We start from the raw sequence: 13,596 nt of genomic DNA on the forward strand, positions 1-13,596 counted from the left end.
ATAGGCCTGCATTCTACTTTCCTGCATTTGACACGTGATCTTTAGCTGATCAAAACCAAGCTTACATTTTATGCCTGGAAAAAAAAAAAAAAAAAAAAAATTATAATGGAGCATGACGCTTGTTTCTTAATTGCTGTTCTGTGCTGCTCTGTACTATAAGTGTTTTGAATGCTTTGATAAACATATTACTGTAATGTTAAAGTGACATCCTGCATGTTCATGGCCTCTACCTCTGCTGTTTCTGCTATTTGTCTTGAGTTTGATAAAACTGTTCTATCAGCAGTGGATTGGTCTTCAGGGACTTCTTGAACTCAGGACAACTGAGGTCAACCTGCATCTGAATTTAATGTCTGAACACTCCTTTATAGTTAACACTAATAATCCTTATTATGGCTAAGCTTTTTAATGTGAACTTCAGTGTGTAAAAGGACTTGGCTTATGCTCTAATTGCTATTCTTGTACAGAGTCTGCATTGCAACAAATGTAGAACTTGCATATTTGCACTTGAAGTGTTTGATAGGAATGATAACGTCTAACTCTTATACTATTGTCTGTTTTTTGTGGTAAAAGGAAATTGTTGAATGCTTATTCTTTTGTCTATCAAATATGTTGTGCTAGTGTCTCACACTTATGCACTTTTGTAGATGAAGCACTGAGTTGCCTACTTGAATTTCAAGTATCACTTCAATAGTGTGTAAAAGGGTAGCTCTGTTTACCGTTCATAAAATTATGGCTAGTGTATAAAAATATGTAGTCTTGCCTATTGCCCACCTTCTTTCCAGTATTAAGAACATTTAATTACAGGAAACTTAGCTCTGTTGAAAAAAAGACACTTATCTTTTATGGAGGTAAATTTCACATGCCAAAGGAACTGAAATAGCTCAAAACTAGTTTTAAAGAAATAAAAGCTTCACATTATTTCAACCAAGTTGAAATGAATTTGCTAAGTAAAAACACTCATTTATCATCATTTTACATCCTTTAGAAATGTAAAAAGAAAAAGTTGTAATAAGTATGTTCTGGCTGGAAGCCTAGTCCTAGATATCAGTGGAATGGAGTCCTACATCAACATTAATGTGTAATGCAAGGGGGGTCAGGGAGAACTACAGAAGTTGAAATAAACTCTGAAGAAAGCATTTGTTATATGCTTGCCTACAGTAACATCCCAGACTTAAAGTGTCCTTCCAGTCTTGTATGTTGTGCTTCTGAAAGGCAGATGTTTTTGATGGTGCCTCAATTCTGCATTTGAAATGAAACAAGATTGGCGTGTCTGATCCATATGATGAACTTGATGAAAGGAGGCTGTGAAAGGTCTCAACCAAGAGAAGAGTTATTTAGGACAACAAAAATAAAAGCTACTCATAAAGAGCTGATTGTTTTCCATGTCACACAGTTTTTGCTAAAAAGATGGATTACTAAAAGGATTCATCCATTTTTCTAACACAACCCAGCCTTGGCAATTGATACTTCAGTTGGTAGATTTGAAACAAAAAGGTAACTTCATATAACATGTAGCTGCACTGTGATACAATTTGCTAAAGGATGCTTTGTACCAAAATCCGAATTCATGAATTTGTACAGACGTAGATCTAGCAATTTCAATTTCGTTCTGTTCCTGTTGGTCTTTGAGAGACAGTGTGGGTGTCTGCATGAGCAGTAGTGAAGCTCCCGGTGCAGTAAATGGAAACTGGAGAGCAAATCAGTGAACCAAATATAGGCATCTAACTTAAATTGGGAGCTTATATAACTAGGACTCAAATCAGTTGCTTGGTTGTGGAGAGATGCTGCCACTTGAGATGACCCGATACACCAGACATCTGTGGCAGTCTGACAGATACGACACAGGTGCCGTGAGGGATTTGTTGTTCTGGAGCATCAGCTGTAAGCCAGGCAGAATACACGAGGGCTCCTCAGATGGTGGCAGATGTGTGGCAATCATTTCCAAATGGGATTCAGATTCAAAGACCTCTGCTTCCCTCTGATGCCCTTGAGTTATACATTGTTAAAGATGGGATGCTCTGCTGAGGAAACACTGTTGTAAGTCTGGCTTTTGAGCTCTTCCATAACATCTGCAGTTAGCTACTCCTTGACAACAGAAGACTGCCCATATATAAGGTGAATTAATAAAGGAGGGTTTTAAGGACAGCCATCTGTCTTTCCTTGTATGTCTGGCATTTCTGAGTCTTTCTGCAGAAGCTTAATATTCAGCCTTGAAATAAGGTAACATTTCTGAGCAACATGACAAATACTTATAACACTTAGCAGATCCATTGTTTTGGGCTTTTGAAGGGTCGGTTTATAAAATAAAATACTTCTGAACGCTTTGCGTTCCACTCAAACAATAAATACTGGTCAGCCTAGACAAATGAGACAAATTACTTTTATGGAAAATTCACTCGTATGAAGCACAGTCACATGCTCAGGTCTAAAATAGATGCTGGAATTTTTGGGCCAAATAGAAATTATTTTTCAAGTAGGAGTTGAAGGAGCTTAGTGAGATGGATTACCTTCACTTGTATAATGCAGAATAATTTAGGGGAAAAAAAAGGGGGAATCTCCTTCATTCAGGGAAGAGAAAGGGATGCTGAAAGAGGAGATTCCTACCTGCTACCCAAACACTTCTTAGGAAGGAATGGCTAGCTCTCTGAAGGCTTCTGTCTCATAGGAAGCTTGGACAATTGGCTTAAATGATCTTCAAATCTAGGTATGGTAGACTTCTTCAATAGGAAGTGCTTCACTAGGGTGATAGCTAAAGCACAGAAAAAAATCTGAAGTACTTAAAGGTTTTGTCTGTTTTGAAGGACACTTTTCTAGGTAGGTATTTCATCTTTTCAGTCCTCTGCTATTGCATTGAGCATCAGTAGCAAATGATCTTGAGCATGATGATGATTTAAGAAAGAATATTATTCAAAAGTTTTTGGCAAAAGATATTTAGAGTTACAATTATCCTCTCTCTTAATCTTGTTTACAGGAAAAATTACTCTGCATGATTTAAAGAGATGCAAGTTGACAAATGTGTTTTTTGATACTTTTTTCAACATTGAAAAATACCTCGACCATGAACAGAAAGATCAATTTTCTATGTTACGGGTGAGTTTGAAGCTGTAAAAGTCTCTTTAGCTACGTGCTTAATGATTAATGCAGCTTTGTATAACTTGCAATGTGATTGTTTAGGATGGTGAAGGCGAAAGTCAAGAGTTGTCTGACTGGGAGAAGTATGCTGCTGAAGAGTATGATATCTTGGTAGCAGAAGAGGCAGCAAGTGACCAGTGGAATGACGGGTAAGAACATCGCAGGAGAGCTGGCACAAGTCCTTTTTACTGATTCAGAGCCTCACAATCACTGCCACTGTTAATGCTGTTTTTGTAGATCATTGTTGTTGGTTGTGTTTAGCCATGTGCCCAGTGAGGCAGAAAGAACCTCCCTTAGAACCTCCCTTGTATCTAGAATGAAAGTGTCTGGAATGAAATACTCTTTGACAGTTCGTGATCACACGAATTTTGTCAAAGAAAAGGTCCTACATCAAATTTTCAGCGGAAAGATTATTTTAAACAGCTTCACAGCTAAACATGATACAACACAGTTTCTCTAGCTTGTTGAGTCAATGAAGAGCATCATTAAGAGTTTTATGGGGGAAAGACTGAGTTCTGAACTAAAAATTATATTGGCTTAAAGTATTTCCTAATTGTTCTGTGAGAGTAAACATGAAAATTCTTGCTCTTTCAGAATCACTCCTTTCAATTTGCTAGGCGACTTCCAGAACCTCTTGGAATCGTGCTGTACTTGGAGTCAGGTTTTCAAATCTTGTTTTCAGGTGGAAGCACTAAAGCTCTGCTTCCAAAATCCTGAATTTGCCTTTCACCTTTTCATTATTTAAAAAGATAAGTAAAAAGGTACAACTTTAACTTGTTTTAGGCCTTAAGTTGAGGGACGTGTCTAGAGAAAACACGTTTTCCTGCTTTCCCTATATCAGAAAAACAAGATCATCTTCTATGCCAGACAGCAATATTCATTTTTAAAATGTCTGTTGTTCTTGGCAAGGATTTAGAGAATTACTGGCTTGATGTTTAGGAAACTGTTCTAAAAGGTGTCCCGGCCCTTGGGAGGGGGGTTGGAATTAGGTGATCCTTTCCAACCAAACTATTCTATGGTTGTAAAACATGCAAGCAAAATCTTCTCAACGTACTAAGTTCAAGAAACTAAATTCAAAAAACTTCTTAAAAGAAAGCATATGAGGGAAGAATTGTCACCCAGTCTCCTCAACAGTGAGGGCATCACACTGTTAACTCTTTGTCGAAGCCTCCCCAGAAGTGATTAATATTACAGAATTAACAAGCCAAAAAAAATACTGAAGTTTTGTTTTGCTGTGAGTTAGTCAATATTAAGCCTTCATTGCATTTATCTTTCCATCTCTAAAGCTTAATTTATGCTAAGCTTGTGGTAGGTGTAGAATGTGTATTTGCATTTTTGATACTCGTCTGACACTAATGCAGAGTGTAATAGCTTAGATTTGATGCATCAAAAGAAAGAGTAGCTTCTGCAGTCTTGCTGGCTGTGAAGCGTTACTCTGATAAATCAGCTGATAAAACTAGTGGGATTCTTATAAACCAGTGATGGATTCAGATTTTTGGCCCTCCTTTTAGAATGTTCTTCTAAAATTAACAAGTTAGAACTATCAAGAGTCAAAACTTGAAGTTACTGGTGGACGTAATAAAGCGCAGTAAATCAGTGTATCAGCAGGTCAGCCTGAGAGACCAGGCTCAAGACAGGAATAGCTTTAGAAAAGACTTGAATACTCTTAAATCTGAACATCTTTTATCTTAATTAAAACCACTTCCTGAAACATTTTACAACATTGTGGTTTTACTCTTTTTTTCTTTTCCACTGGTCTGTTTACTTCTGTCATGGTAGTTGTCTCTTTCCACCTTCCTGTTTTAAAACACTGTTGCTGTTGCAAAGTGGTAATCCCATTTTGTCTATTCTGAGACACAAAGTTGCAAAAGTCAGATGTTTTTGACAAAGATGGCTGCTCTTAGTGAAGATGAAAGCCACAAAATTCACTGCAAGTATGCTTACCTCAGATTGTTTTTGTTCTTTCCCATAAATCTATTCAAGGTGTATCTGAAACCATGGTTCTATAGCTTTATGCATAAAATGAACAAAACTAACTAAAATGCAACATGTTTTTCAAGCTTCCAGATTATATTTAAAAATTCACCTTAAACTTCCCTCTTCAGTAGACTGCTAACAGCTCTTGGACACTTACCTTTTCAGGTATTTCCATGAAGATTTTCTCCACGGCATAGGCACTGTTGCCTTTAGAGGTTTATACAGTCAAGTATTACAGACTTGTGGAACTTCAGACAGTGTAGAACTTCTGTAAAACAGAATCCTAATAACCCTAAAACTTGAGGGGAGGAGGGAGGTGTTTACCTTCACCGTGTTAATACACTCCTTCAGGAAAATCAGTGTGTTGCTCTAAGAATAGAATATAGTTTTGCGTCAGGGCCAGGGCAATCCTAAGCACAAATTCAGGCTGGGCGGAGAACGGATGGAGAGCAGCTCTGTGACGAGAAGGACCTGGGGGTGTTGGCTGACAAGAAGCTCAACATGAGCTGGCAATCTGCACTCGCAGCCCAGAAAACCAGCCATGTGCTGGGCTGCATCAAAAGAAGTTTGGACAGCAGGATGAGGGAGGTGACTCTCCCCTTCTACTCTGCTCTTGTCAGGCCCCACCTGGAGTGCTGTGTTCAGCTCTGTTTTTCCTAGCAGAAGAAGGACATGCAAGTATTAGAATGAGTCCTGAGGAGGGCCACATATCAGAGGGCTGGAGCGCCTCTCCTATGAAGACAGGCAGAGAGAGCTGGGGTTGTTCAGCCTGGGTAAGCAAAGGCTCCAGGGAAACCTCACAGCTGCCTTCCAGTACCTACAGGAAAGATGGGGATGGACTTTGTCAGGGAGTGGAACAGAACAAGGGGGAATGGTTTTAAACTAAAAGAGGGCAGGTTTAATTAAATACTAGGAAGAAATTCTTTACTCAGAGGGTGGTGAGGCGCTGGCACAGGTTGCCCAGAGAAGCTGTGGCTGCCCCATCCCTGGAGGTGTTCAAGGCCAGGCTGGATGGGGCTTTGGGCAAACTGGTCTGCTGGGAGGTGTCCCTGCCCATGGCAGGGGGCTGGAACTGGGTGGGCTTTAAGGTCTCTTCCAACCCAAACCATTCTGTGACTCTGATTGCTTCCATCTAGGCAATGCCAAAGCAGATCCTTTTTCAATATCAGCTGTCACTGACTTTAGCTAAACATTTCATTATCCATCTGTTCATTTTCATGTTCAGCAGGTGATTATCAGTAATTTCTCACTAAACAAATTGCTTTCTAGCCTCTGCTTTAAATACACGGTTGCTATCACTTCCTTGTGTTCATACCCATTTTATTAATGCTTTTGGTGTTCTTTGTTTTATTGCATCTACTGCAGGAATGTTGTTTTTCCTAACCCAGCTTAATTTCTGCTTTCTTGGAGAAAAAAAAAAAACAAAAAAAAAAAACAGGATTTCTGTCAGATGCATAAATCTTGCATCTGACAGCGTCTAACTGAAGAGTAGTCCACTACAGCATTATGTACTAGAGCATTTTGTTTTCAGTATAGCTGTGTGTATTTCACTCTTCTGTCACATGCAGAACTTGTTGGTAAACCAGCTCAAATTGAACTAATTTTTGCAGAAACTGTGGTGCATGTGATTGTTTATTTCCTGAAAATATGAAACACTGGAAGTGATGTTCTTCCTGCAGGTGCCTTGTTAGTGCTGGGACATTTGGGCACTTCCCAATGTATCTAAACTTTTTTTTTTTTTTTTTTGCTCATTTGTAGGTACGAAGCTGAACTGAATCCTGTAGACCATCAGAAGGCCAACGTCCTGAAGTATCAAATGGAAAAAAGACCATTTTTTGAAATGCCTTCACACCTGGCTGATGTAGACTTGGATGAATATGACTATGAAGAGGACTTTGAGTAGCTGTTGCGGTCGACACTTGCAGAAGAGAAGGGACAGTCTGCAGCAGGTCTGCTACACACTACACATTTCAGTGGGGTTTGTTTCCAGGAAGTCAGCTTAGTTTTGTGCTTAAAAAAATATTTAATCACTAGACTACCTTTTAAAAGAAATGCATTTGTATGGGATGATGAAACTTTTGTATTTATTCAATAGTCTATAGTTTTTAAAATTGATTAAAATATTTATTTACAGATGTTGCATAATTCCTTCTTGGAAGAATAACAATATTTGACTTTAGAGAAGAGTAATCTACTGTTTTTTAAGAGAACTGGTGTAATTCTCTCTAAGTTGAGGAGTGGTGCACTGACAGTCTCCGTCCCTTATGCAGAGAGGCATTCCTGCCTTGCTAAGGGAGGTAAGGAGACGACTTCTACCTGGCCGGCAATGCTTATGTGCTCACAGACAGCGCTAGGGTTCTTGTGCCTTGTCGGAGACGTGACCGAGCGTGTGACCCAGCTCTTACTTACAGACGCAGTTTTATTGGACAAGCTGAGCATATTGGTGCATAAGGAAGACTAATGCTGAAACAAGTTGCTTCTCTTCTCTGTATAGTCCTTGTTTGCCCCAACTTTAACTTTGCTTGGCCTTTAAACTTCAGTGTTTTCACTGACGTTCATTATAAAAATACTATTAAATAGTGCAGTCTGTTTTAGTGTCCATACTTGATCCAAAACGAGTGTGTTATTTCTTGTAGAAGGAACCAATTTTTTTAAATCCTTTGTATAAATGTTACTTGATCAGTGATGTGCACTAATTTGTTGTGGGCATTCAGTGCTTTTGTCTGTCCTCCCCTTCAGTTGTTTGCTATTGACACATTCCATGGATATTCATAGTGTCACAGCAGCTTGAAATTGTTGCCTCACTCTTACTGTTAAACAGATTTTGTTGAAAAAAATGTACAAAAAGATGTAAGTTATTTTGTTTGCAGTGTAGATCTGTTTAAAATGTTTAAAAATCATGTTTGTATTTTGAAATAAAGATTTTCATACATGTAATTTAACAGCTCTAATTGTTATGTACTACATCCAATTAAGTTCTGAAAGAACCACTTAAGCTATGGGTTCCATATGTATGCAGTCTGGTTAGATAATTACACCAAGCTGCATATTCAAAGCAGATGAGTTCTAGCAGGTTTTTCCCCATCCACATGGCAGTGATGCTACACAGCTGGAGGAGGTACGGAGCAGTCTGTGCCCTCAGCTCATCGCATGGCCTTCTACTGAGACTTACAAACTTACAAACCTGTGGACCTTTCAGTAATGGAGTTCATTACTCACAGCTTCACCCAAAAAAAATAAAGTCATTAAAATCCTTAGAACATTATTCGAAGAAATAATGTTGTGGTCCATTATGCCACCTTTAATAGGAATGTATGAATGTCAAATTTCTCTAAGTGTTATGCAGACACCTTTCACTACTTCCATGTTTTTCTTACATTTTCAACCACTGAAGATATACAGAGCATTTCTTTTAAGCTCTATACAGAGCATTTATTAAGCTCTATTCGCCAAATGTGCTGTTAGAAAGATGCCAAACTGGCTTTCTGGCTGATGAGCCTGAGCATCAGGGAGGTTGTGGCATCCTAATCTTCCCTACCCAAACCCTTCAGCTGGGAGCTGGCTTCTCAGAAACAGCTGTAGATGAGCAGCCAAAACTTTTCTCATCACAATTCATTAAACAGAGCAGAGCCATGGTGAATGGTAGAACCTGTAGCCATGATTGATGCTTTGTGTTTTAATAGAGAGCAGGAGTGAAGAGATTTCACTATACATTTGATATCCAAGGCCCTTTTTTCCTAGAGGATGTGCAGAGGTTTAATGGAGCAAATGAGTGTGTTGCTGTAGAAGTCTTCTTCCTCGAAGAATGATTACTGTACCTTCCCCTGAAGCGTAGTTCCCATCCCTAATGGTTTTTCCCAAAAGTTTGAGAGCACTTGTGCCTGCGGTCCTAGACCTGTGTTCTTGGTGCAGCTGCACGCTGCCTACTGTGAGGGGCCAGGCTGAGATCCACACTGCGGGGGGATGAGGGGAACATCACTGCTCAATCTGAAACACACACCCGCTGCCTCGGCAGTGATCACAGCTTGCAGTCACGTTCCTGGGAGCTGCGCTCCCGCTGCATTTAATAACAGGGCCAACCAGAGGCCAGCAGCACCGCTGGGCTTTCTCCAGTCACTGTGGGACTGTCGCATGCACCTTCCGTACTAATGGACAGCAACGGTTATACAGTTTATTTTACAGTCATGATCCAAAATATATACATAGATTAAAATTTTAAAAAAGCTTTTAGGATTAATGCAGTGTACAATTCCATGGAGCAGTAACAAAGCACTCGAGTGAAGAACGTTTCCAAACCTGTCATGGAAAGACTGCTTCTGAAGGGCTGTATTTACAGTCTATTTACATTGTCTTTTCAAGCTTTTCATATCCCCAGTAACTACTACGTGCTTGCTGTGCATGACGGATTTATTCCAGAGGAAAATACTGAATCAACTGGTCCGCTGTTGTGTTGTTGCTGCAAGTCTCCTGAGACTGTGTCCTGATCCCCAACGGCAACCAGCCCTGTTTCTGTGAGCGCTGGCGTTCAGAAATGCTTTCAGACGCTGTGAGCCACGATTTGCACCTTACAAGCAGGAAGCGAGCAGCCCTGCCGCGTCCCTCGCCATCCGGCACCCAGCAGGGCCCTGTCCACAGCCGGGCCAGGCTCCTTGCGCTGTGACGGGGTGCGAGGGCACGAGCACATCGCCCTCTCGGGCCTCTCACACCCAGCAGGGCGCTGCTCTGAGCTGAGCACCCTCGTCTCTGTCTCATCCAGTTCACAGAGTCGCTGAGTGTTTGTCAGTACCCTGCCTGCGATCCTTGGGGTGGGAATTTATCCACGAGGGCACTGAAGTCCAGGATGAAGTGCAGCAATAATGATGGTTGCTGCTTCCACACCTCAGAAGCACGCCACCAGCCAAAGCAGTGATACTGATGAGCAGCAGAGTGGAGAAATCACCCACGGTGCTAGGAGCTGGTACTGGGTGGATGCCTACAGGGGGAGACTTGCCTTGAGCTGCTGTGCATCTCCTGCTGCCTTGGTTGATGCCGTCACAACCGCACTGTTCACTTCAGCAATTGGCAGAAAGCAGTAGTAGCGTGTTCTTCACTTCCATTTATCCCCTCATTGTCACCTTAACTCTTCTAGACCAGACAAAAGACACATTAGTCAGGCTCATATTATCAAGAAAACATCACAGAGGAGCAGCTTGTAAGGTGTCAGGACAGAGATGTCTGAATATCAGGCTAAAGGGCCACGAAGACAACCAAGGGGCTGGAGCATCTTTCCTAGGAAGACAGGCTGAGAGCGTTGGGGCTGTTCAGCCTGGAGAAGAAAAGGCTCTGGGGTGACCTCACTGCAGCTTTTCAGTACTTACAGGGTCTCATAAAAAAGATGGAGAGGGGCTTTTTGCTCAGGCAGATAGTGAGAGGATGAGGGATAGTGGCTTTAAACTAAAAGAGGGGAGATTTAGATTAGATATAAGGAAGAAATTCTTCACTGTGAGGCAGTGGTGGTGAGCTCTGTCCCTGGAGGTGTTCGAGCCCAGGTCCTGGGCAGCCTGGTCTGGCGGGAGGTGTCCCTGCCCATGGCCGGGGGTTGGAGTTAGATGCTCTGTAAGGCCCCTTCCAACCCAAGCCATTCCGTGGTTCTGTGCAGCCTCTAACCACTCAGCAACGCAGCCATAGGTGGCTCTCGGAAAGCACACTGGCTGCCACAAAAGGGAAGAGGTATTTCTACGCCACATGGAGCCCGGAAAATGAATGACAGGGAAAGGCCTGTCTGTTTTCTGTATAATTTCAACCTTGGTCTGCTGATTTACCTTATTTTATTATCTATCTTCAGCAAAAGCTGCTCCAAGCCCATTGCCTAAACCAGTATTTTACATTTTAACAGGCATACAACTGGAAGAAAACACAGAAGTCCTTTCTTTCCTTCTAGTCCTCAAGCAAAAGTAAAACCCTGGGTTTGTAACACATTACAAGTTCAGAGAGCAGGAGGAAATGCAAAAAAAAAAAACAACAGAAACACTCAGGCCCTTGCAATGGCTGACAGAGCAAACCCTGGGAGGAAGGAAAGGCAGTGCTGCGAGGCCCGTGGTGTGCAGCAGCCTGGTTGAGCCCTTGGCACTCGGCTGCCCCAGGGCCACGAGCCCTTCCCTGCTGCTAGGATCCGTTGCCCACCTGCGCTCAGACCCAGGCAGGCAGCTGCAGCGTGGCCACACTCCTACCTGACCCCAGAGGTGCCCTCAAGAATAACACGGGGCTGCGCCGTCTGTCACCCCGAGCCCACAACGCTCAGGTGCTTCCCTTTGAATCCCCACCTGGCCTGAGGACAATTTAATCTCCCAACAGCCTCGAATGGAGAAGGACAAAAGCCAAGGGACGCTCCAGTCACAGCGATCAATGGCCGGGAGCACAACGCGCACACCTCCTCTGAGGCAGACATTCCCTCCAGGCCACGCAGCAATGCCATCCCTGCAATGTGTCAGTAACATGAAGCAGCTGCAGAGGGTTCCTAATTAAGGAGCTTCGCAGTATGGGAAAAGGAAACTGGATCTTCCTCGTAACGCGTCCTAGCTGGTCTCCAACATACCTAAGGGTGTCCAGAAGCTACGCTACCAATTGCCGTATGGCACGCAAATAAACGACCTGAAGAAGGAGACCTCAGACACAGCTGGAAAGGGGAGAGAACTTCTTTCCTCAGCCTAAAAGGGGCCACAAAATGAGCACGACAGCCAGGTGGGTACTCACGAGGTTCTGAACTCACGTTCACCCACCCCAAGTACAGCTGTCCACAGAGCTGGAAAACCCAATCTGAAATTACCTGGTCTGCATCAATCACATCAACATCGGCATCTTCACTTTTATCTCCCGCTTGTCGCTTCATCGAGACATCTGTCTCAATCTCACCTTCGCTGAAAAAAAAAAAAAAAAAGCTAAGTCTTGAGAAACTTTATGAGGGAAGTCATACGTTGCGCAGGTTTTATTAAGGCAGAGTGGTGCATGCATCATAATCTGTTGCTGAGGCACCCACAGGAGGTAGCCCAAAGCTTCTGGCTCAGTATTGCCTAGGTATGACATAGGTGGTGCTCTGAGGAATGTCTGAAAAAGGCAGATCAGAAACAATATCTTCATTTAAACAGGCTGGACCTACAATCTCCTATGTTTCTTTTTTTTTTTTTTTTTGTTCTATTTTACTAGTATTCACCAGGTCCATTCAACAGGTGTCCCAAAACTGTCCCAAAACCTGAAAAAGCACGTGTACTCCTTCTGGGATTTGTGTGTCAGCTTTTACCCTGCCAACATGGGAAGTGGAACCCACCAGCTCAATAAATGAATTGCATTGCAGGACATTATCCCAGCTGAGCACTCTGAGCTCTTTACACAGCTCAGAAGTAGACTGAAGGCTTGCTACTTCTGCAACACCTCTCTTACATCCAGTTCTGGTGGGTTCCACTCCCATGTGTGTGCACACTGCACGTAGACACGCAGCTCTTTAAAAGAAAGCCACCAGCAACACAGCAGTTAACAACGGATCTGCAGAGACAAGAATTCTCTCTTTCATTTCCAGAGGTGCAGAAAACACCCAGCGTTGGGCTGCACCACACAGCCAGGGAACAGCTGACAGCACAGGCCTCTGATCAGGACCAGAGACAAGAGAAGTGGGACAGGGAACTCCTCCCGCCTTGTCTGTTTCCCCACACGCTCGGTATTTGCCCAAGAAGTACTGGAAGCTCCGTGGCAGTGGGGAACGATGAGGGCAAGGCAGCAAATGCAGCTATTGGCCCGAGGAAATGAAGAACACAGCCTGTCCCTGGGACACGGCTCGCACAACACTGCGCTTTGCCCATGGCAGGACTGCAAAAAGCAGAAGCAGAGGTGGGTCGAGAGACCCCAGCTCCCAGCACTGGGACACGTGAAAGAGCTTCTAAGATATCTCGCCAGTACCTTTGCTGCAGCCCGCCGGGACAAGGGGGTGGCACATGCTCCTGCGAGTTCGTCTCTCGAGATTTCAGCCTCTTTCTGCTCTTCCCTGCTGCGGAGGTGAGCTGGGAAGCAGGCTGTAAGGCTGGATCTTGGCTTGCTGCTTCAGCAGGGCTGGCTTCAGGCAAAGACCCTGTAGGAGACAGCGAACAGACCCCGTTCTTCAACCTCGCCCTCAGAGGCTGGGCATTTCCAACAGCAGCGTCCCCGCTGCAGGGGAGCAGCGGAAGCCAAGCTCAAGGAGAGATTTGGGGCAAAGCAGCCATTTATTGAAAGTTGCAACTAAAAGGCACACAAAAGAAAAACAATTTAATTTGCCCCGATCATTTTTGCAATGTAGGCTTACGATCTTAGCCCCAGTCCTTTCGTGCTACCAGCACTGCTGACTCTGTGTCACCCTCACTAGACAAGGGCCACTTGGACACAAAAGGACAAGGTTTTGGAAGGCAGGGCACTAACAAGAGAAATTCTGAGAAAGAATGAGAGAGAAACTGAAGGTCTTTGGGAGAAATTCCCTTTCCT

The 13,596-nt window shown here is 43.1% G+C and overlaps 2 protein-coding genes across 4 annotated transcripts in view; one reads left to right on the forward strand and one right to left on the reverse strand.

The window, feature by feature from the left end:
* Positions 1-7,165, forward strand: part of PPP2R3B (protein phosphatase 2 regulatory subunit B''beta) — a 48,511-nt gene extending 41,346 nt beyond the window's left edge. For both annotated transcript variants that reach the window (XM_032189471.1, XM_032189480.1), the window contains 3 exons: positions 2,972-3,090; positions 3,175-3,281; positions 6,868-7,165. In XM_032189471.1, coding sequence (XP_032045362.1) covers positions 2,972-3,090; positions 3,175-3,281; positions 6,868-7,012 — 371 coding nt within the window. In that variant the 3' untranslated portion in view covers positions 7,013-7,165. The remainder of the gene's footprint in view (positions 1-2,971; positions 3,091-3,174; positions 3,282-6,867) is intronic.
* Positions 7,166-7,985: 820 nt separating this feature from the next.
* The window catches only part of LOC116490372 (cohesin subunit SA-2-like), a 62,984-nt gene continuing 57,373 nt past the window's right edge, over positions 7,986-13,596 (reverse strand). Inside the window, exons 30-32 of one of the 2 annotated variants that reach the window (XM_032189501.1) lie at positions 13,039-13,207; positions 11,915-12,005; positions 7,986-10,230 (exon numbers count right to left, since the gene is read on the reverse strand). In XM_032189501.1, coding sequence (XP_032045392.1) covers positions 10,225-10,230; positions 11,915-12,005; positions 13,039-13,207 — 266 coding nt within the window. In that variant the 3' untranslated portion in view covers positions 7,986-10,224. Of the gene's footprint in view, positions 10,234-11,914; positions 12,006-13,038; positions 13,208-13,596 lie in introns of both variants that reach the window. The other variant, XM_032189491.1, reaches the window with a different exon arrangement.

Source organism: Aythya fuligula, chromosome 1 (assembly GCF_009819795.1).
Source record: "Aythya fuligula isolate bAytFul2 chromosome 1, bAytFul2.pri, whole genome shotgun sequence".
NCBI classification, from domain to species: domain Eukaryota; kingdom Metazoa; phylum Chordata; class Aves; order Anseriformes; family Anatidae; genus Aythya; species Aythya fuligula.